The sequence below is a fragment of the Rana temporaria genome, chromosome 13 (genome assembly GCF_905171775.1).
Source record: "Rana temporaria chromosome 13, aRanTem1.1, whole genome shotgun sequence".
Taxonomy (NCBI): domain Eukaryota; kingdom Metazoa; phylum Chordata; class Amphibia; order Anura; family Ranidae; genus Rana; species Rana temporaria.
This window is the reverse complement of record NC_053501.1, coordinates 104,136,517-104,156,928: the sequence shown is the minus strand read 5'-3', so window position 1 is coordinate 104,156,928 and position 20,412 is coordinate 104,136,517. Positions and strand designations below refer to the sequence as shown.

The following is a 20,412-nucleotide window of genomic DNA, read 5'->3' as shown; positions in this document are numbered from 1 at the left end:
TCCTCTGGGGTTTCTGAGAGACCTACGTTCAAGATTCTTGACATTTGTCTGGGCCGGAAAGCCACTGAGAGTGCGCAGAGCGACCCTGTCACTCTCTAAGTAAAGTAAGGGGATTGAGTTTCCTGACCCTGTTAAAGCGGGGGTTCACCCTTAGAGGGCACTTTTCCCCCTTAGATTCCTGCTCGTTATTACTAGGGGAATCGGCAATTTATTTTAAAATATGTGCAGTACTTACCCGTTTACGAGACGCATCCTCTCCGTCGCTTCCGGGTATGGGCTTCGGGAATGGGCGTTCCTTCTTGATTGACAGGTTTCCGAGAGGCTTCCGACGGTCGCATCCATCGCGTCACGATTTTCCGAAAGAAGCCGAACGTCGGTGCGCAGGCGCAGTATAGAGCCGCACCGACGTTCGGCTTCTTTCGGCTACGAGTGACGCGATGGATGCGACCGTCGGAAGCCTCTCGGAAGGTTGTCAATCAAGAAGGAACGCCCGCTCCCGAAGACCCATACCCGGAAGCGACGGAAGAAGATGCAGCTCGAAAACGGGTAAGTACTGCACATATTTTAATATAAATAGCCGATTCCCCTAGACCGAACGAGCAGGAAGCTAAGGGGAGATTTTTTTTTTTTTTTTAAATGGGTGAACTCCCGCTTTAAATATCACAAAGCTGCACATTTTTATTTTTTGCGCTATAAACAAAAATAGAGCGACAATTTTGAAAAAAATGCAATATTTTTTACTTTTTGCTGTAATAAATATCCCCCAAAAACATATATAATTTTTTTTTCCTCAGTTTAGGCCGATACGTATTCTTCTACCTATTTTTGGTAAAAAAAAATCGCAATAAGCGTTTATCGGTTGGTTTGCGCAAAATTTATAGCGTTTACAAAATAGGGGTTTTATTGCATTTTTATAAAAAAAAATTTTTACTACTATTGGCGGCGATCAGCGATTTTTTTCGTGACTGCGACATTATGGCGGACACTTCGGACAATTTTGACACATTTTTGGGACCATTGTCATTTTCACAGCAAAAAATGCATTTAAATTGCATTGTTTATTGTGAAAATGACAGTTACAGTTTGGGAGTTAACCACAGGGGGCGCTGTAGGAGTTAGGGTTCACCTAGTGTGTGTTTACAACTGTAGGGGGGTGTGGCTGTAGGACTGAGGTCATCGATCGAGTCTCCCTATAAAAAGGATCACTCGATCGATACGCCGCCACAGTGAAGCACGGGGAAGCCGTGTTTACATACGGCTCTCCCCGTTCTTCAGCTCCGGGGAGCGATCGCGACGGAGCGGCTATAAACGAATAGCCACGCCATCGTCCCGGATCGCTCCCCGAGGGAATCCGCCCGCCGCATGCAGCGGGGGGGGGGGTCCCGATCCCCCACCCGCTAGAAGGCAGGGACGTATATATACGCCCATCTGCCTGTCCGTGCCATTTTGCGGACGTATATAGTCGTGCGGCGGGCGTTAAGGGGTTAATGGCTGTGTGTTGAGTTATTTTGAGGGGACAGCAAATTTACACTATTATACAAGCTGTACACTCACTACTTTACATTGTAGCAAAGTGTAATTTCTTTAGTGTTGTCACATGAAAAGATAGAATAAAATATTTACAAAAATATGAGGGGTGTACTCACTTTTGAGATACTGTAAGAAATAAAAATAAAATAGGAAAATTTGGTTTCTAGGTCTTCACACCTCACACTCTCTTCTTAATTTTGTATGTTTTTTATATTTTTGCAGCTGGAACACAGAAAAAAACTGTGTGGGAACATCCAAAAACTACCCCTTCAGAAAAATTGTGTCTTGGCATCCCAGGTATCTTCCATAGTATAATATTTTAGATGAAAGTTTAATTCTTCCAAGCCAAAGAAAAGCAGCAAACTAATGAACAAACAGGGGCAATTGTAGAGTTTAGGGCTGCCATGGTTGCGAGGAAGTCAAATTTTTTACTTAAATAAAACAAAGTGTATTATTGGGGGGGGGGGGGGAATGTTTTGGATGACGTGTTAAATGGTTAGACCCTTTGTCAAAATGTTATTGCTGGATGTGTCCCTGTTGAAGGGGGCTTACCATTCTCTTTGACCTCATGATGACTATTGTCGTTGAGACAAAAGTAAGGTTGGCCATTTTCTTGAAAGGAAAAGAAAATCGCTTGAAGGAAAGAAAAATATGTTATTGTCATTGTTACAATTATATCTTACAAGATATTACCTGAATTGTATGGAAGACGTCAACCAAACATCTTCAAAAGGGTTCATCCTCCTCGGACTATCTGATGTCCCGTACCTACAGGTGATCTATTTCCTTATGTTCCTTCAGATGTACATGATGACATTGTTTGGAAATCTTCTACTGATCATTGTGGTGAGGATCAATCGAAAGCTACAGACCCCCATGTACTTCTTCTTGAGTAACCTCTCCATTATCGACATCTTTTTCACATCTTCTTTTGTTCCCAAAATTCTTATAAACACTTTGGCCATTGATAAAAGTATCTCCTTTTTGGGATGTGCTTTGCAAATGTACTTCGGTATAGCTTTAGCAGCAACAGAGTGTGTTATAATTGCCATCATGGCTTATGACAGGTTTGCTGCCATTTGTAGACCATTGCACTACATGACCATCATGAACAAGACACTTTGTATCAGTTTAGCAACAGGATCATGGGGTATTTGCTTACTAAACTCTGCCATTCATGTTGTCCTCACCTTTAAACTCTCCTACTGCAAGTCCCACCATATCAACCACTTCTTCTGTGAGATACCACCTTTACTTCAATTATCCTGTGGAGACACCTTACCTAATGAGATAGCCATATACATCTCCGCATTAATTCTTGGCATGTCTTCTTTCTGGTTGACTCTTATCTCGTACGTTCAAATAATTTCCACCATCTTGAAGATCCGTTCCTCACAAGGAAGACATAAAGCTTTCTCCACATGTGGTTCCCACCTAACTGTGGTGGGTCTCTACTATGGGCCAATGCTTTTTATGTATATGAGACCCCGCTCCACATACTCTCCTGAAATGCACAAAACTCTGTCCATTCTCTATACTGTAGTGACACCAATGCTTAACCCCTTGGTCTACAGTGTGAGGAACAAGGATGTCAAACTCACAGTTACAAGAAAACACACATGAAAAATACAGTAACATTTATTGTTGCATGAGTGATTATTAAATTTAAAAACATTTATTCTACTCCCTCCTTCTTGCTTCTATTTCTTATCTCTTTTGTTTTTTCAGACTTCCATAGACCTGTTACTGGGCCCTAGTCTGGGCCTTTAGTGAACGTACAGTAGTTACTGGATGGGTCTACATTTGTACATGTTATGGTGATATTTGTATTGTACCCCTAAATTGCTTTCGGGACTTTTGCCTTGGAGGAGTGTTAAATTGAGAAATTACTGTATTAATAATCGATATTCAATAATTCATATTGGTGAGAAAAGTTCCAAGAAAATCCGTTCTGTTCTCATGTAAAAACTCCAAAACTGATTTAATAATAAAATAGCAAAATGTTACAAGAACAATATCAAAATGTAAAATATAAAAATAGCATCAATAATTTTCTTAGTCTTGAAATGAAGATTGTATAAATGTATCTTTCTGTGTGTGGCTTGTGTAAGAAGCTCTGTCAGCTTCATTCAATCTTTTCAAGTGTGATCATGTGTGTGTATTCTAGAGAGAGCGTGTCTGCTCTTATACCAGCCCAACCTTCTCTGTAGCTTTTCACTTACAACCAGGGCTGGACTGGGACACAAATTTGGCCCTGGACCTCATCCAGACCGGTCCACTTTAATTCAATAAAATGCTGCCCCCCACCCCCCTGAAAAATCAAGCCCACCTGAATATGCTCGATGCTCTTGATACTCTCAGGTACTTATGTCCCCACTTTTGTCCTTCTGCATTGCTCTCACCCCCCCCCCCCTCCTTGCGTATACCCCCCTCCTTTCTCTCCCCTCCCCTCTTGTTAGTATAGATGTCTTCTGTTAGAGCAACACTGTTTGTGATTTATCCATTCCGACTATATGGCCTCTATAGTATGCTATTTGCCGCTGCATGTTTCTATGCTGCGTTGAGGTACTCTACACTGTTTATGACTTTTCACCTTTACAATGTCATACCGATGTATTTGAAATATACTCAATAAAAACTATTTGAAAGAAAAATCAAGCCCACCAAAAGGCCCCTAAATCCATTATTGTATATCATGAGAGGGTGAGAGAGAGGGGAATGAGAGAGAGAGGGAGAGAGAGGGAGGGTTGAGGGAAAGGGGGTGGGTGAGAGAGGGGGCGAGTGTAAGAAAAAGAGAGTGAGTGTAGGACCCCTTTCACACTGAGGCGTTTTTCAGGCGCTTTTGGGCTAAAAATAGCGCCTGTAAAGCACCTGAAAAATGCCTCTGCTGCAGTCCCAGTGTGAAAGTCCGAGTGCTTTCACACTGGGGCGCTGCCAGGGCATTAAAAAAAGTCCCCAAAGCAGCATCTTTGGGGTGGTGGAGGAGCGTTGTGCAAACCGCCCCTGCCCATTGAAATGAATGGTCACCGCTGCTGAAGCGCCTGCAAAGCACTTTGCCAGCAGCACTACACGGGTGCATTTAACCTTGAATTCAGCTGCTAGCGGGGGTTAAAAGTGCCTGCTAGACGCCGAATAGCGCAGCTAAAACAACAGTAAAGTGCTGCTAAAACTAGCAGTGTTTTACCGTCAATGCCCGCCCCGGTATGAAAGCAGCCTAAGAGTCAGGGAGTGAATGAGACAGAGGGGGGGAGCTGAGAGACAGAGGGGGGGGGGAGCAGAGAGACAGAGGGTGGGAGCTGAGAGACAGAGGGGGAAGCTGAGAGACAGAGGGGGGCTGAGAGATAGAGGGGGCTGAGAGACAGAGGAGGGGGCTAAAATAGGGGGGGACTGAGAGACACAGGGACTGAGAGACAGAGGGGGGGACTGAGAGACAGGGGGGATCTGAGAGAGTCTCCATTTAAAAAAAAAAAATTTTTTTTGTTAAAACAGCCCACTAAACCATTGGCCCACCTGGAAACTCCCTGTAGTCCCTATGGCCAGTCCATCCCTGCTCACAACTCAAACCTATGAAAAACAGCCCTCACCTTTCTAACAGAAGCTAATTTAACGTTCCTTGTAGTTCCACAGAAAACCTGAGAATTTCAAACATCTCCTTATTTACCACTCCCCCACCAAAAAAAAAAAATGTACGCTCATATGCATAATTACTAAACCGCATGTTTTTTTTTCCGATCCACTGTACCTTAGTAATCCTTTATGCTACTGGCCGCTTCCTGTATATGGATACATCGGGTAGTGTGTGGGTATTCCGTCACTTCCTCGATGCCGCAATGTCTCCTGGGAGCTTTTGTCATTTTTCCCAGGAGACATTGCGGAGGTCTGCCGCGAGTTATCGCGGGATTTAGAAATAAGCAAGTTCTAAATTCCTCCGCAATGTCTCCCGGGAACAATGACAAAAGCTCCCAGGAGACATTGCGGCATCGAGGAAGTGACGGAATACCCGCACACTACCTGATGATGAATCCATATACAGGAAGTGGCCAGTAACATAAAGGATTACTAAGGTTCGCCTGCCCCTGACAGTGACTCGAGCTGGGCATCGCCGCTTAGTGAAGGATTGGCTTGGGCGGCTCGGCTGCTCTAGTCCTGCAAAGGGAACTGAGTTCCTGCTGTGAAAAAAGTGCAGGAACTCTGTTCCCATGCGTTCCCGAAGGACTTGAGCCCTGGTATAATAAGATTCTTTTAACATCTAAATCAAACACTACATCTGTATCTTATTAATATTCTAATCAAGAAGTATTGTAACATTAAAGAACGTATAATCTAATTGCTACCACGTGTTTGAGCTCTTTAAAAAAGCATTTAAAGCTTCAGACAAATAGTATATACCTATACATAAATATATAAAAATCTATATTTTTCACTTTTTCCATATTTAGAATATCTAATGATATATATAAGTGAAGCCCTGTACACACGACCGGGATTTCCCGACGGGAAAACCAATAACCTGCTCGGTAACTTACCCTGTGTACACACGAGAGGTTTTCCCGTTGGGAAAACTGCGGGGAGAGCTTTGGCCGGGAATCCTGGCCGTGTGCATGCTCCCTCGTAGTGTTTCCCCATAGGAAAATGGCCGTTTTTAAAACCGCCTTGAATCCTGGCAGGAAAATAAAGAGCAGGTTCTCTATTTTCCTGCCGGGATTCCCAGCAGTTTTCCTGTTGGGAAAACTGTGAGGAAGCATACACACATCCGGTTTTCCTGGCAAAAAGCTCTCTCCGCAGTTTTCCTGGCAGGAAAACCGGTCGTGTGTATGGGGCTTATGTCAATTATTCTCAAAGACCCAATCCATTCATTCATTTGTTAATATTTGTTAATAGATTAAAAACTTTCTAACAAGGAGATAATCGGTTCTGGATAATTGCCCTGCGTATGGATACCGACAGTCTTTATGAGTACCTATTGATGCACTGTTATGTTTTTTTCATATGCTTACTGTAAATAAAGATTTTTTTTAAATCTTGAAATTGTGCTGGTGTAGCAATCTTTAGTGTGCTACTAGTGTGATTTAAAATCAATTTAAACTGCCCCCTGCTCCTTCATGCTTAATAATTGCAAACACATGCATTGGCCCTGCACGCATATGTAAACGTCAACAAACCTGCATTTCGCTTCAAGTCGGGGGCAGGGTGGGGCAAGGGCGTGGTTGAGGGGGGCCCTTTCAGGTAGGCTGTACGGGGCCCCATGATTTCTAACAGCGGCCCTGATTCCTAAGGTAGAGATGTCTGTGCAAAGTGTCCCAGTGAAACCGTGAGAAAAGGATTTGTAAAGGTGGGCGATTACCCTCCCACCAAGGACCAGGCCGATTTAATGCCCTCCAGACAGCATCTCATGTAGTGACACTCGTGCAGCGGATCCATCGTATCGATCTCCCGATGCAAAGCTCTGAACACAGGTTGGCAGGCTACCAAAGTGGTGTTGCATGGATGTCTGATGAACAGCAAGCAGTGCTAGGCCCCTCTCATCCGGGTTGGAATGTTGTACCTCGCGTGGTAGGCCTTCACCTCTTGCTCTCCATCCATGGAGAGGTCCATCTTGTGCCAGGCCCAGGAGGAAGAGAGTGCCAGGTGGCTGTTTTTTTAGTTCCCCCCAGCAATCTCTCTGATGTTAGCAAAGATCCCTGAGATATGTAGTCCAGGTGCAGAGTCATGTGAAGCAATTATCAGTCTGGGGAACTACTTATCCCACAATCCCTTTAGTTTGGCTCACAGGCATGACGTCGTTGGTTGATAACACTGGGCACTAGAGGGACATGTAATGCATAGAATTTCTGGAGAATCACTGTACTTTATAATTGTAGTCCACATTGCTACATCAACCCTGTAGTTTGCTGCCATTCCAGGGGTAGATGAGAGTGTTTTTTTTCCCAAAAAATAGCGCAAATACCATGTGACATAAAAAATTGCAACACCCACCACTTTATTTAGTTGGGCCTCTGCTAAAAAAGTTATATACACTGCTCCAAAAAATTTGCAAAAAGGAACACTTTGAAAACATATCAGATCTCAACGGGCAAAAATCTCATGCTGGATATCTACTGTATACTGATATGGATGGGGTAATGTGTTAGGAATGAAAGGATGGAACATCTTTTGCTGGAAATTAAAATTATCTACCTACAGAGGGTTGCATTCAAAGACACCCCAAAAATCAGAGTGAAAAAATTATGCAGCAAGCTAGTCCATTTTGCTGAAATTTCATTGCTACAACTCAAAATGGTCCTCAGTAGTTTGTATGGCCCCCAAGAGCTTGTATGCATGCCTGACAACATCAGGGCATGCTCCTAATGAGACGACGGATGGTGTCCTGGGGAAATTCCTCCCAGATCTGGACCAGAGCATCACTGAGCTCCTAAACAGACTGAGGTGCAACCTGTCGACACCGGATGGACTGAAACATAATGTCCCAGAGGTGTTCTTTTGGATTTAGGTCAGGTGAGCGTGGGGGCCATTCAATGGTATCAATTTCTTCATCCTCCAGGAACTGGCTGCATGCTCTCGCCACATGAGGACAGGCATTGTCGTGCACCAGGAGGAACCCAAGACCCACTGCACCAGCGTAGGGTCTGACAATGGGTCCAAGGATTTTATCCTGATACCTAATGGCAGTCAGGGTGCCATTGTGTAGCCTGTAGAGGTCTGTGTGCCCCTCCATGAATATGCCTCCCCAGACCATCACAGACCCACCACCAAACCGGTCATGCTGAACAATGTTACTGGCAGCATAAATTTCTCTGCGGCTTCTCCAGACCCTTTCACGTCTGTCACATATGCTCAGGGTGAACCTGCTCTCATCTGTGAAAAGCATGGGGCACCAGTGGCAGACCTGCCAATTCTGGTGTTCAATGGAAAATGCCAATTGAACTACACAGTGTCCGGCAGTGAGCACATTGCACACTAAAGGACGTTGGGCCCTCAGGCCACCCCCATGAAGTCTGTTTCTGATTGTTTGGTTACAGACATTCACACCTGTGGCCTGCTGGAGGTCATTTTGTAGGGTTCTGGCAGTGCTCATCCTGTTCCTCCTTGCACAACGGAGCAGATACCGGTCCTGCTGATGGGTTAGTTTGCTGCCATTCAGGGGTAGATGAGAGTGTTTTTTTTCCCCAAAAAATAGCGCAAATACCATGTGACATAAAAAATTGCAACACCCACCACTTTATTTAGTTGGGCCTCTGCTAAAAAAGTTATATACACTGCTCCAAAAAATTTGCAAAAAGGAACACTTTGAAAACATATCAGATCTCAACGGGCAAAAATCTCATGCTGGATATCTACTGTATACTGATATGGACGGGGTAATGTGTTAGGAATGAAAGGAGGGAACATCTTTTGATGGAAATTAAAATTATCTACCTACAGAGGGTTGCATTCAAAGACACCCCAAAAATCAGAGTGAAAAAATTATGCAGCAAGCTAGTCCATTTTGCTGAAATTTCATTGCTACAACTCAAAATGGTTCTCAGTACTTTGTATGGCCCCCAAGAGCTTGTATGCATGCCTGACAACATCAGGGCATGCTCCTAATGAGACGACGGATGGTGTCCTGGGGTAATTCCTCCCAGATCTGGACCAGAGCATCACTGAGCTCCTAAACAGACTGAGGTGCAACCTGTCGACACCGGATGGACCGAAACATAATGTCCCAGAGGTGTTCTTTTGGATTTAGGTCAGGTGAGCGTGGGGGCCATTCAATGGTATCAATTTCTTCATCCTTCAGGAACTGGCTGCATGCTCTCACCACATGAGGCCGGGCATTGTCGTGCACCAGGAGGAACCCAAGACCCACTGCACCAGCGTAGGGTCTGACAATGGGTCCAAGGATTTTATCCTGATACCTAATGGCAGTCAGGGTGCCATTGTGTAGCCTGTAGAGGTCTGTGCGCCCCTCCATGGATATGCCTCCCCAGACCATCACAGACCCACCACCAAACCGGTCATGCTGAACAATGTTACTGGCAGCATAAATTTCTCTGCGGCTTCTCCAGACCCTTTCACGTCTGTCACATATGCTCAGGGTGAACCTGCTCTCATCTGTGAAAAGCATGGGGCACCAGTGGCAGACCTGCCAATTCTGGTGTTCAATGGAAAATGCCAATCGAACTACACAGTGTCCGGCAGTGAGCACAGAGCACACTAAAGGACGTTGGGCCCTCAGGCCACCCCCATGAAGTCTGTTTCTGATTGTTTGGTCAGAGACATTCACACCTGTGGCCTGCTGGAGGTCATTTTGTAGGGTTCTGGCAGTGCTCATCCTGTTCCTCCTTGCACAAAGGAGCAGATACCGGTCCTGCTGATGGGTTAAGGACCTTCTACGGCTCTGTTCAGCTCTCCTAGAGTAACTGCCTGTCTCCTTGAATCTCCTCCATGCTCTTGAGACTGTGCTGGGAGACACGGCAAACCTTCTGGCAATGACACGTATTGATGTGCCATTCTGGAGGAGTTGGACTGCCTGTGCAAACTTTATAGGGTCTAAGTATCGCCTCGTGCTACCAGTAGTGACACTGACCCTAGCCAAATGCAAAACTAGTGAAAAACAGTCAGAAAAGATGAGTAGGGAAAAAAAATGTCAGACACCTCCACCTGAAAAACCATTCCTGTTTTGGAGGTTGTCTCATTGTTGCCCATCTAGTGCACCTGTTGTTAATTTAAATTAACAACAAAACACCTGACACTGATTAACAACCCCCTCTGTATACACCCCTCCCCTTCTGTATACACCCCTCCCCCTCTGTATACACCCCTCCCCCTCTGTATACACCCCCCCCTCTGCTACTTAACTGACCAGATTAATATCCCAGGAGTTCTGATTCAAAAGTGTTCCTTTAATTTTTTGTGCAGTGTATAATGTTTGGGGTTCTAATGAATTTTATAGCAAAAAAAGTGGATTTTTGGCACAGATGGCAAGTAGTTAACTTACATAGGTTGTTCAAATTTCACATGGCAAAGTAACTTTCCTCTTCTTCATTATCATTGCTGGTAAATAAGGGATTCCATGCAAAAGCAGCGTGCCATGATTTCTTAACAGGCTTCCCAACAACCACAGAAGCCTACAGACTAATGACACATTGAAAAGAATCACCAACAGCTGGTGCTCTATTTTTTTAGGGGGGGGCAAATAAAACCGTCCACCCACCCCTCCATCAGCCCCCTGCCACCAGCCCAACTCGCCCGCTTGCCAGCCCCGCTCACCAGACCCACTTTCAAACCCACCAGCCCCCACACTTACCCCAACCAGGCAGCTTCAGAGGCTTCCCCGGCTTCTCCTCTCTGCCAATGTGGTCACACCCCCTCCTGGCCAATGCGGTCTCAGGACCCGATTCTTGTCCTGATTGGCCAGGAGGAGAAGCAGGAAGATGCAGAAATCAGAATGTCGATTCACTATTGTCACAAGTGGGTGGGCTGAGGGCGCCCCGAGCCTTTTTAAAGTCAATTAGAGCCTCTGGCTCTAATTCTGTGCTTCACAAAAAAAAAAATAACCCTAGAACTCTATGCGTCCGGTGCCCCGCATGAAGATTAGGGGTTGAGCGCATGGAGGTTAGGGGGTCGCCGCCCCCCTAATCTCTATGCACTAGACTCCTAATCTCCATGTGGGGCGCCATAAGCATAGAGTTCTACGGGGGGGGGTTTTGAAGCACATGATCAGAGTCTCTAATTGGCTTAAAAATGGGCTTGGGGCGCAGAGCACTGCCCCCTCAGCCCACCCACTTGTGACAATAGCGAATCAACATTCTGCCTTCTGCACCTTCCTGCTTCTCCTCCCGGCCAATCAGGACAGGAAGTGGATCCTGGGACTGGATTGGCCCAGGGGAGAAGCCAGGAAAGCCACCCGGGACCTGGATGGGGTAAGTGTGGGGGCTGGCAGGTTTGGAAGCGGGGATGGTGCACGGGGCTGGCGAGTGGGTTGGCGAGCGGGGCTGGCGGAGGAGTGGTGAATGGTTTTGTTTGCCCCCCCCCCAAAAAAAATAGAGCACCAGCCACCACTGATCACAAATTACAAGAATTACTCTTGTCAACGGTGTCATCTCCACAAATATTCTGTAGCCTTCTGTGGACGATGGACAGCCTGCACCCCTCCTTTGTCAAGATCTCAATGAGGACGCATTGCTTCTGGTTGGAATCTATTATTTACATACATTGGAAAAGTTGCAAATTTCAGAAATTATTCATTTAATACAGGTATATACAGCAGCCCTCAAAATTTCCACTCGCCTACTAGCATTTGGCGAGTGGATTTAAGCTGGGGGCGAGTGATGACAGGGCTGCATGACCAATCTCCCTCCAATCTGTGCCTACAGAGTCCCGATGAGATTGGCGGCCGAAGAGGAAAGGTGCATGCTCGGGAAAAGTAGTCTGTTGAGCCGCGCACTGGCAGAGCAGTACACAGGTGCTCTCCTTACATTTCTCATTAAGCCATGGGACCTAACAGTATGACCTCTCTGAGCCTGCCCCCCTCCCCCGGGCCCCGACCAATGTAGCTGGAGAGCAGAAAGTAATGAGTGAGGTGGAGGATTGCAAAAATTACCACTCCGGTGCAGCACTCACTGAAAGTTGCCCTGACATGAGAGCGGCAGCCTTCTAGTTTGTGCAGTTTTCTTCTCCTTGTGCTCTATGTAAGTTTAGCCTGAGCACTGTGAACAGACTGGTCTCAATGTGTGCTGTGCGCTGTCAGTGTGCGCTGTGCTATGGTGTCAATGGCTGTGCAGTTGTGTGGATCTCAGCGCTAGATTGTATTCCCTCCGCTGTGCTGCAGCTCCTCTCCTCTCTGCCAGCCTGAATAAAAGGGGGAAGTGGGGACATGCAAGCGTGGAGCCGCACACACAGACTCCTGATGATGAGATGAATGGGAGAGAGAGAGAGGATGGATGGGAGTTGCAGAGGAGACAGCAAGAGAATGGGGAAGAGACCCAGTTCTAGTGCCCTGTCCCTCTGGTCTGCCCCCAGTGCCCTGTCCCTCTGGTCTGCCCCCAGTGCCCTGTTCCATTTTGTTAAAGTTGTTGTTGGTAATATTTAATTTGTAACTTGATTCTGCATAAAACATTGTCATTCCATGAGATAACCTATGAGGGCGTGTTTACGGGTGCAATTAGGCGCAGGGCAGTGTATGAATTAGGTGGGGCAACTGGTGGCGAGTAACTCTTGAGGCCTGGCTAGTGGCTCAGGACTTGAAATTTTGAGCCCTGTATACAGCATATATTATTTTTATCATTATTATTCATAATATTATTTTTAATATAATATTATTGTAATATTTTATGTGAAACACTTATTAAGAAGCCTAAACCAGCACACGTTGGGACCAGGGACCATCCAACTGGGAGAAGTTAAAATAAAATCATTTTCAGTCTCCAGGGCAAGCTGGGGGACCAAAATACGTTTGTTAAATCCTATATAAAAAGCATCTGCACAGTACTCCTGGCCTCTCTACCTCTAAAAAAAAATCCCTGTCTTTTGCCATATTACACTTTTTATATGCTGGAAGATGGGAAAGTTGTGGAAAAATATTTGAAAAAATCTAAACAATCAAAGTCAAATACTTTTATTATAAATTTAAAAAAAGTTGTACAATTCTGTATCTTTTCCTCGTTTTTTTAAAGCAAGGTAAGGCACAAAATAAATAAATGAAAATTGAACAATATAGATTATGCATTAACACAATAATATTTTTTTTTATCCGACATTGATCCGACATTAATAAACAAAACTGATTTTCCTTTCACCAAAAAATTGACCACTGTTATAAAGTGCCTCGTCTTTGTGCCTTTACCTATTCAATGGTTAAATCAAGTCACATTTGCAACCATTTGACCAACATCTGGATTCTCATACTTCAATAGGAAGTCATGTCCTATGAAGTTTAACATTTAAAAAATAAATGTTATATTGTATGACTGAATAAGTTGTTATAGGAACCATGGCACTACCTGCACCAGGTTTGCATGTTCTCCCTGTGCTTGCATTGGGTTTCCTCCGGATACTCCGGTTTCCTCCCACCCTCCAAAGGCATGCTGGGAGATTAATTGGCTTCTGTCTAAATTGTCCCTAGTATGTGTATGAATGTGAGTTACGGACTTTAGATTATAAGCTCCTTGAGGGCAGGGACTGATGTGAATGTGTAATACAGTGCCTTGCAAAAGTATTCACACCCCTTGGCATTTTTCGCGTTTTGTTGCCTCACAACCTGGAATTAACATGGATTGTTTGAGGATTTGCATCATTTCATTTACAGAGCATGCCCACAACTTTGAAGATTTTTTTTTTTATTATTGTGAAGCAAACAACAAATAAGACAAAAATAACAGAAAAAGTAAATTAGGCAGATTCAGAGAGACTTACGGCGACGTATCAGTAGATACGCCATCGTAAATCCGAATGTGCGGAGTCGTATCCGAATGTATCTTTAAGCGTATTCTGGAAACCAGATACGCCTGAATTTGGCCAAGATATGACCGACGTAAGTCTCCTACGCCGTCGTATCTTGGGTGCATATTTACGCTGCCCGCAAGGGGCGCTTCCGTTGATTTATGCGTCTAATATGTAAATGAGCTAGATACGCCGATTCACGAACGTACTTGCGCCCGTCTATAATCTACGTCGTTTACGTAAGGCGTTTTTCCGGTTTAAAGTTAAACCACCAAAAAGCTAGACTAAGTCGTTTAGGGTACAGTACTTACCTCTCAATGTTACGTCGGCGTAGCGCATATGAGATGTGCTACGCCTAACTAAAGATGCGCCTATCTCTCTGAATCTGGCTAAATGTGCATAACTATTCACCCCCCAAAAGTCAATACTTTGTAGAGCCACCTTTTGCGGCTATCACAGCTCCAAGTCTCTTTGGATAAGTCTCTATGAGTTTGCCACATCTTACCACTGGGATTTTTGCCCATTCCTCCTTGCAAAACTGCTCCAGCTCCTTCAAGTTGGATGGTTTGCGTTCGTGAACAGCAATCTTTAAGTCTGACCACTGATTTTCTATTGGATTGAGTTCTGGGCTTTGACTAGGCCATTCCAACACATTTACATGTTTCCCCTTAAACCACTCAAGTGTTGCTTTAGCAGTGTGTTTGGGGTCATTGTCCTGCTGGAAGGTGAACCTCCGACTTAGCCTCAAATCACACACAGAGTGGTACAGGTTTTGCTCAAGAATATTCCTGTATTTAGCACCATCCATCTTTCCCTCAACTGCTGAAAAACATCCCCACAGCATGATGCTGCCACCACCATGTTTCACAGTGGGTATGGTGTTCTTTGGGTGATGTGATGTGTTGGGTTTGCGCCTGACATAGTGTTTTCTTTGATGGCCAAAAAGTAAAATTTTAGTCTCATCAGACCAGAGCACCTTCCTCCAAACATTTTGAGAGTCTCCCACATGCCTTTTCGCAAACTCAAAACGTGCCATTTTGTATTTGCTGAAAGTAATGGCTTTCTTCTGCCGTAAAGCCCAACTCTATGGAGCGTACAGCTTATTGTCGTCTTATGTACAGATACTCCAGTCTCTGCTGTGGAACTCTGTAGCTCCTCCAGGGTTACCTTAGATCTCTGTGCTGCCTCTCTGATATATGCCCTCCTTGCCCGCTCCATGAGTTTTGGGTTGAGGCCGTCTGTTGGCAGGAAGGCTGTAATGTAACAAAATAGGTGAAAAGCCAGGGGGGGGGTGAATAATTTTGCAAATCACTGTATATATGTCAAACACTGTGTAAATTGATGGCGCTATATAAGTACCTGAGATAAATAAAAATAAATTGGGTCTTCATACCTGCTTTGCCCATTCTGAGGGATTCTCACTCTCTTCTTAATTTTGTATGTTATTGAGAATGTAACAATAGCAGCTGGAACACAAAAAAAGCTGTGTGGGAACATCCAAACTCCCCCTCTTGTGTCTTGGCATCCCAGATATCTTTGATAGTATAATGTTTTAGATCAGTGGTCTCCAAACTGCGGCTCGTTGGCCGGATGTGGCCCTTTGCTTGCCTTTATTCGGCCCTTGGGGCACTATCCCTCCCACTGATATGAGACCCTATTCTGCTATCTGACACCGACAATGGGGCACCATTTCTCCTACTGACACCAATAATGGGGCATTATTCCTCTCTATGATACCAAAGATGGGGCACTATTCCTCCCCCTAATACCAGATGTTTACTCCCACTAATGCCAGGAAAATTTTCACTCCCGCTGGCCAAAGTCAGGCCCTCCAAGAGTCTGAAGGACAATAAACCGGCCCTTTGTTTGGAATGTTTTGAGACCCCTGTTTTAGATGAAAGTTTAATTCCTTCAAACCAAAGAAAAGCAGCAAACTAACTGCATAAACAGGGGCAATAATAGAGTATAGGGCTGCCATGGTTGCAAGCAGGTAAAATTTTTGACTTTTATGGCTGATGGTCAGCAATTCTCGTATGCCCACACTTGAAGTACCACCACTGCGCCTTAAGGAAAAACAACTGACTAACCTGCTGCCACTTAAATGATGTAGAAATGTGATTTTATTTTTTACCTCTATCTAAACTCAATAGTGAAAAAAAAAGTGGCGCTAAATTGCACTTATGTGTATGGACCTCCAACTGAGTGCAAAGAAAAACCTAAAAAAATATAAAAATAAACACAACTTCATACGCGGTACACTTTAAAGTATCGCTATAAAGATGATGACAACGTGATAATTCAAATCATCAGTGTAACAATATCAGCCTGTGGACAAGTGAAATAAACTGCATTCATTTAAAAAGTTAATAAGCATAATGAAATTCATCTGAAAAGAAGGTTGATCCAGTGTAAACTTTTCTGATCTTCCACCACACGACTCAGTGCCAGTGATTCCGCTCCCTTTGGATAACACACTCACCAGATATTTATGCCTAAGGCCTCGTACACACAACTGAGAATCTCCTCGTAAAAGAAACATAGTTTTCCTCAACGAGTTTCTTGTCAGGCTTGTCGAGAATCTTGTCAAGCTTTCTTTGCGTACACACTGTCAAGACAAAATCTCGTCGTTCTCAAACGTGGTGACGTACAACACGTACGACGGCACTATATAAAGGGGAAGTTCTATTCCATTGGCGCCACTCTTTGGGCTGCTTTTGCTAATCTCGTGTTGCCGCGTGTTAGTAAAAGTTTAGTGAGAGACGATTCGCGCTTTTCAGTCTGTTACAGCGTGACGAATGTGCTATCTCCATTACGAACGCTACATTTACCGAAGGTGCGCTCCCGTCTCATACTTTATTCTGAGCATGCGCGCGTTTCCAAGCATACACACGAACGTGTTTCTCGACGTAAACCAGCCCGACGAGAAACATGACGAGGAAATTGAGACTCCCGACGAGAAAAAAGAGAACTCTTTTTTTTCTCGTCAAGATCCACGACAGTTTTCCCGACGAAAAAACATACACACGACCGTTTTACTCGGCAAAAAAGCTCTGCCACCAATTTTCTTGATGGATTTTGTTGAGGAAAACAGTCGTGGTTACGAGGCCTGACACTCTCGTGCCTGTGCTTGGCAAAATCGCTGTAATCTACACAGACAGGGTTAGCTGATCTCCGTTATCCAGCTGCAAGCATGTAGATAGGATCTCTCCATATGTAAATAAAAAGTGCTCCAAAATAGTGTAATATTGTAAATACCAGTTTAATGAAACGCTATGTGAAAAACTTCAACCATTACACTCACATCACTTCAAAGCCAGCAAGTTAAATCACAGCAACAACTTATGGAGCAAACGTCTGTAGTAGTGTATAGTGTGGTCGCAGCGGGCCCGAGGTGAACAGATTAGATATCACTCTCACCCGCTCCTCTAGCTCGAACCGTAACTCTCTGATCTGGTGTACAGCGTGAAATGCTTACAGATGGTTGCCGTTTAGCCACACCCCCGATATGTTTTCGTCATACAGACTTATAAGTCAACAAATAAGTCTGGATCGACTTAAGTACAAGCAGCCTGCTCATACATGGATTGAAATTTGGCCAGTTTCTACTGAACCGTCCTAATTTAAATCAGTCTTTGGCCAGTCTTAATCAAAAGGAAGGGGACATTTTACATTGAGTACACCTGTGATGGAACATCTGCCTAAGATTTGAATTACCTTCACTCAGAAAATTTTATTTAAACCTCCTGTTGTGTCCCTGAGACAAGAGGCAAATGGAAATTTCCCCAACCGTACACAAGAAGCAAATAAACTAGCAAGGTTACTAACCCTTCCTTACTGTATACACAACTGAAGATGTGGCTATTCATACAGATTAAGGTTTTCATTTCAAGAAAGTGAAGTTTTCCTTTAAAGGAAATCTAGGATACAAATATATGTTATTTTCATTGTTATAATTATCTCTTACAAGATATTACCTGAATTGTATGGAAGACGTCAACCAAACATCTTCAAAAGGGTTCATCCTCCTCGGACTATCTGATGTCCCGTACCTCCAGGTGATCTATTTCCTTATGTTCCTTCAGATGTACATGATGACATTGTTTGGAAACCTTCTATTGATCATTGTGGTGAGGATCAATCGAAAGCTACACACCCCCATGTACTTCTTCCTGTGTAACCTCTCCATTATCGACATCTTTTTCACATCTTCCTTCGTTCCCAAAATTCTTATAAACACTTTGGCCATAGATAAAAGTATCTCCTTTTTGGGATGTGCTTTACAGATGTACTTCGGTATAGCTTTAGCAACAACAGAATGTGTTATAATTGCGATCATGGCTTATGACAGGTTTGCTGCCATTTGTAGACCATTGCACTACACGACCATCATGAACAAGACACTTTGTATCAGTTTAGCTATAGGACCATGGGGTATTTGTTTACTAAACTCTGCCATGCATGTTGTCCTCACCTTTCAACTCCCCTACTGCAAGTCCCACCATATCAACCACTTCTTCTGTGAGATACCACCTTTACTTCAATTATCCTGTGGAGACACCTTACCTAATGAGATAGCCATGTACATCTCTGCATTAATTCTTGGCATGTCTTCTTTCTGGTTGACTCTTATCTCGTACGTCCAAATAATTTCCACCATCTTGAAGATCCGTTCCTCACAAGGAAGACATAAAGCTTTCTCCACATGTGGTTCCCACCTAACTGTGGTGGGTCTCTACTATGGGCCAATGCTTTTTATGTATATGAGACCCCGCTCCACATACTCTCCTGAAATGCACAAAACTCTGTCCATTCTCTATACTGTAGTGACACCAATGCTTAACCCCTTGGTCTACAGTGTGAGGAACAAGGATGTCAAAAACACAGTTACCAGAAAACACACATAAAAAATACAGTAAAATTCTGTAAAAAAATGTTTTATGTTGCATGAGTGATTATTATATTTAAAAGCATTTCTCCTACTCCCTCCTTCTTGCTTCTATTTCTATTTCTTAGCTCTATTGTTTTTTCCGACTTCCATAGACCCGTTACTGGGCCCTAGTCTGGGCCTTTAGTGAACGTACAGTAGTTACTGAATGGGTCTACATTTGTACATGTTATGGTGATATTTGTATTGTACCCCTAAATTGTTTCTGGGACTTTTGCCTTGGAGAAGGCAATGGGTTCTGGATAATCACCCTGTGTATGGATACTGACAGTCTTTATGAGTCGTCTGTACCTACTGATGCACTTTTGTTTCGTTTTTCTCATATGCTTACTGTAAATAAAGATAATTTTTTTTAAATCTTGTATTGTGCTGGTGTAGCAACCTTTAGTGTGCTACTAGTGTGAGAGCAGGCAAAACATAGTTAGGCTCATGGTTAAGTAGAGTCATGGAATCTGGGTCAGGGTTTATTTAAGTTCAGGGCTGAATGACTCACAGAGGCAGGTCCCTGGTGTCTCCCCCCGAGTCTGGAAGTTTGGAGAAACTTCTAGAGTTGATTTGTATACTCAAAGGAACTTGGCCAATTCCCCGGCAGTGGACCTAGCAGGGTGGTTAAGCAGCCCTTAAAGTGATACTATGGGTTTGATATATATATATATTTTTTTAAATAACAAACATGTCATACTTACCTCCACTGTGCAGCTCATTTTGCGCATTTTCTGGGGTCCCTCTGCGGTTCTCTCGGCTCCTCTCCGCCTCAGATAACTCCTCTGGGAAGCCCTCTCCCAAGCGGGTTACCTTGCGGGCGCGATCCTGAGTCCTGCATTCAGCGTCCATTGCTGCCGAGTGCAGGACTCGGCCCTGCCCCCCCGATGCCCGCCTCATTATATTTGATTGTCAGCAGCACGAGTCAATGGCTGTGCTGCTATCAATCTATCCAATAAAGAGCCGAGAACCCCGGGCAAAGATCCAGTGCCTTCGCGACGCAGGACTTTCCAGGGCAACGGAGGGGCTGGGGGGGCAGGTAATCGTCAGATGTTTTTTCACCTTAATGCATAGGATGCATTAAGGTGAAAAAACAGGAACCTTTACAATCCCTTTAAGTATGGATGAGTAATACGGACAAGGGGAGTCGGGTGGAAGATGGAGATGGAGTGCTGAGGAGTCTGTCGGTGGCCTTGAGGGTCCCTCTAGGCTCGGGCTGGCTCAAGAAGGATCCCTTCTGCAGTGCGTTGTGACAGGGGCCACCACCTGGGAGAAGCGGGAGCAAGAAAGGACAGTGAGTACTTTAGCACACTCAGGAATATTACAAGTCCAGGACCAATGCGCCTGAGTAAGCATACTTTTTATTGTTTCCCTTCTCTCTGCAGTCGGGGGCCTCTCTGGTGCTTGACTGTAAGGTAATCTCCTCACTTACAAATTTCTGTTGTATACTTTGTTTTTTTTATTATCTGGAACTGAACAGGCCGTAAGTTCCACAGTTGCAAGCAAACAGTTTGTGTCACTCCAAATCATGA

General features: G+C 44.4%; 2 protein-coding genes across 2 annotated transcripts; both read left to right on the top strand.

Annotated features, from left to right (window-relative positions):
- The first annotated feature begins 2,080 nt into the window (after window positions 1-2,080).
- LOC120920098 (olfactory receptor 1019-like) lies at window positions 2,081-3,153 on the top strand. Its single transcript, XM_040332011.1, has one exon. It carries the CDS (start codon window positions 2,182-2,184, stop codon window positions 3,151-3,153), a length of 972 nt encoding a protein of 323 aa, XP_040187945.1. The 5' UTR covers window positions 2,081-2,181.
- Window positions 3,154-17,927: 14,774 nt separating this feature from the next.
- On the top strand, window positions 17,928-18,857 carry LOC120920097 (olfactory receptor 5V1-like). The gene has a single exon (XM_040332010.1). The coding sequence runs from the start codon at window positions 17,937-17,939 to the stop codon at window positions 18,855-18,857; it is 921 nt and encodes a 306-aa protein (XP_040187944.1). The 5' UTR covers window positions 17,928-17,936.
- Window positions 18,858-20,412: the final 1,555 nt, after the last annotated feature.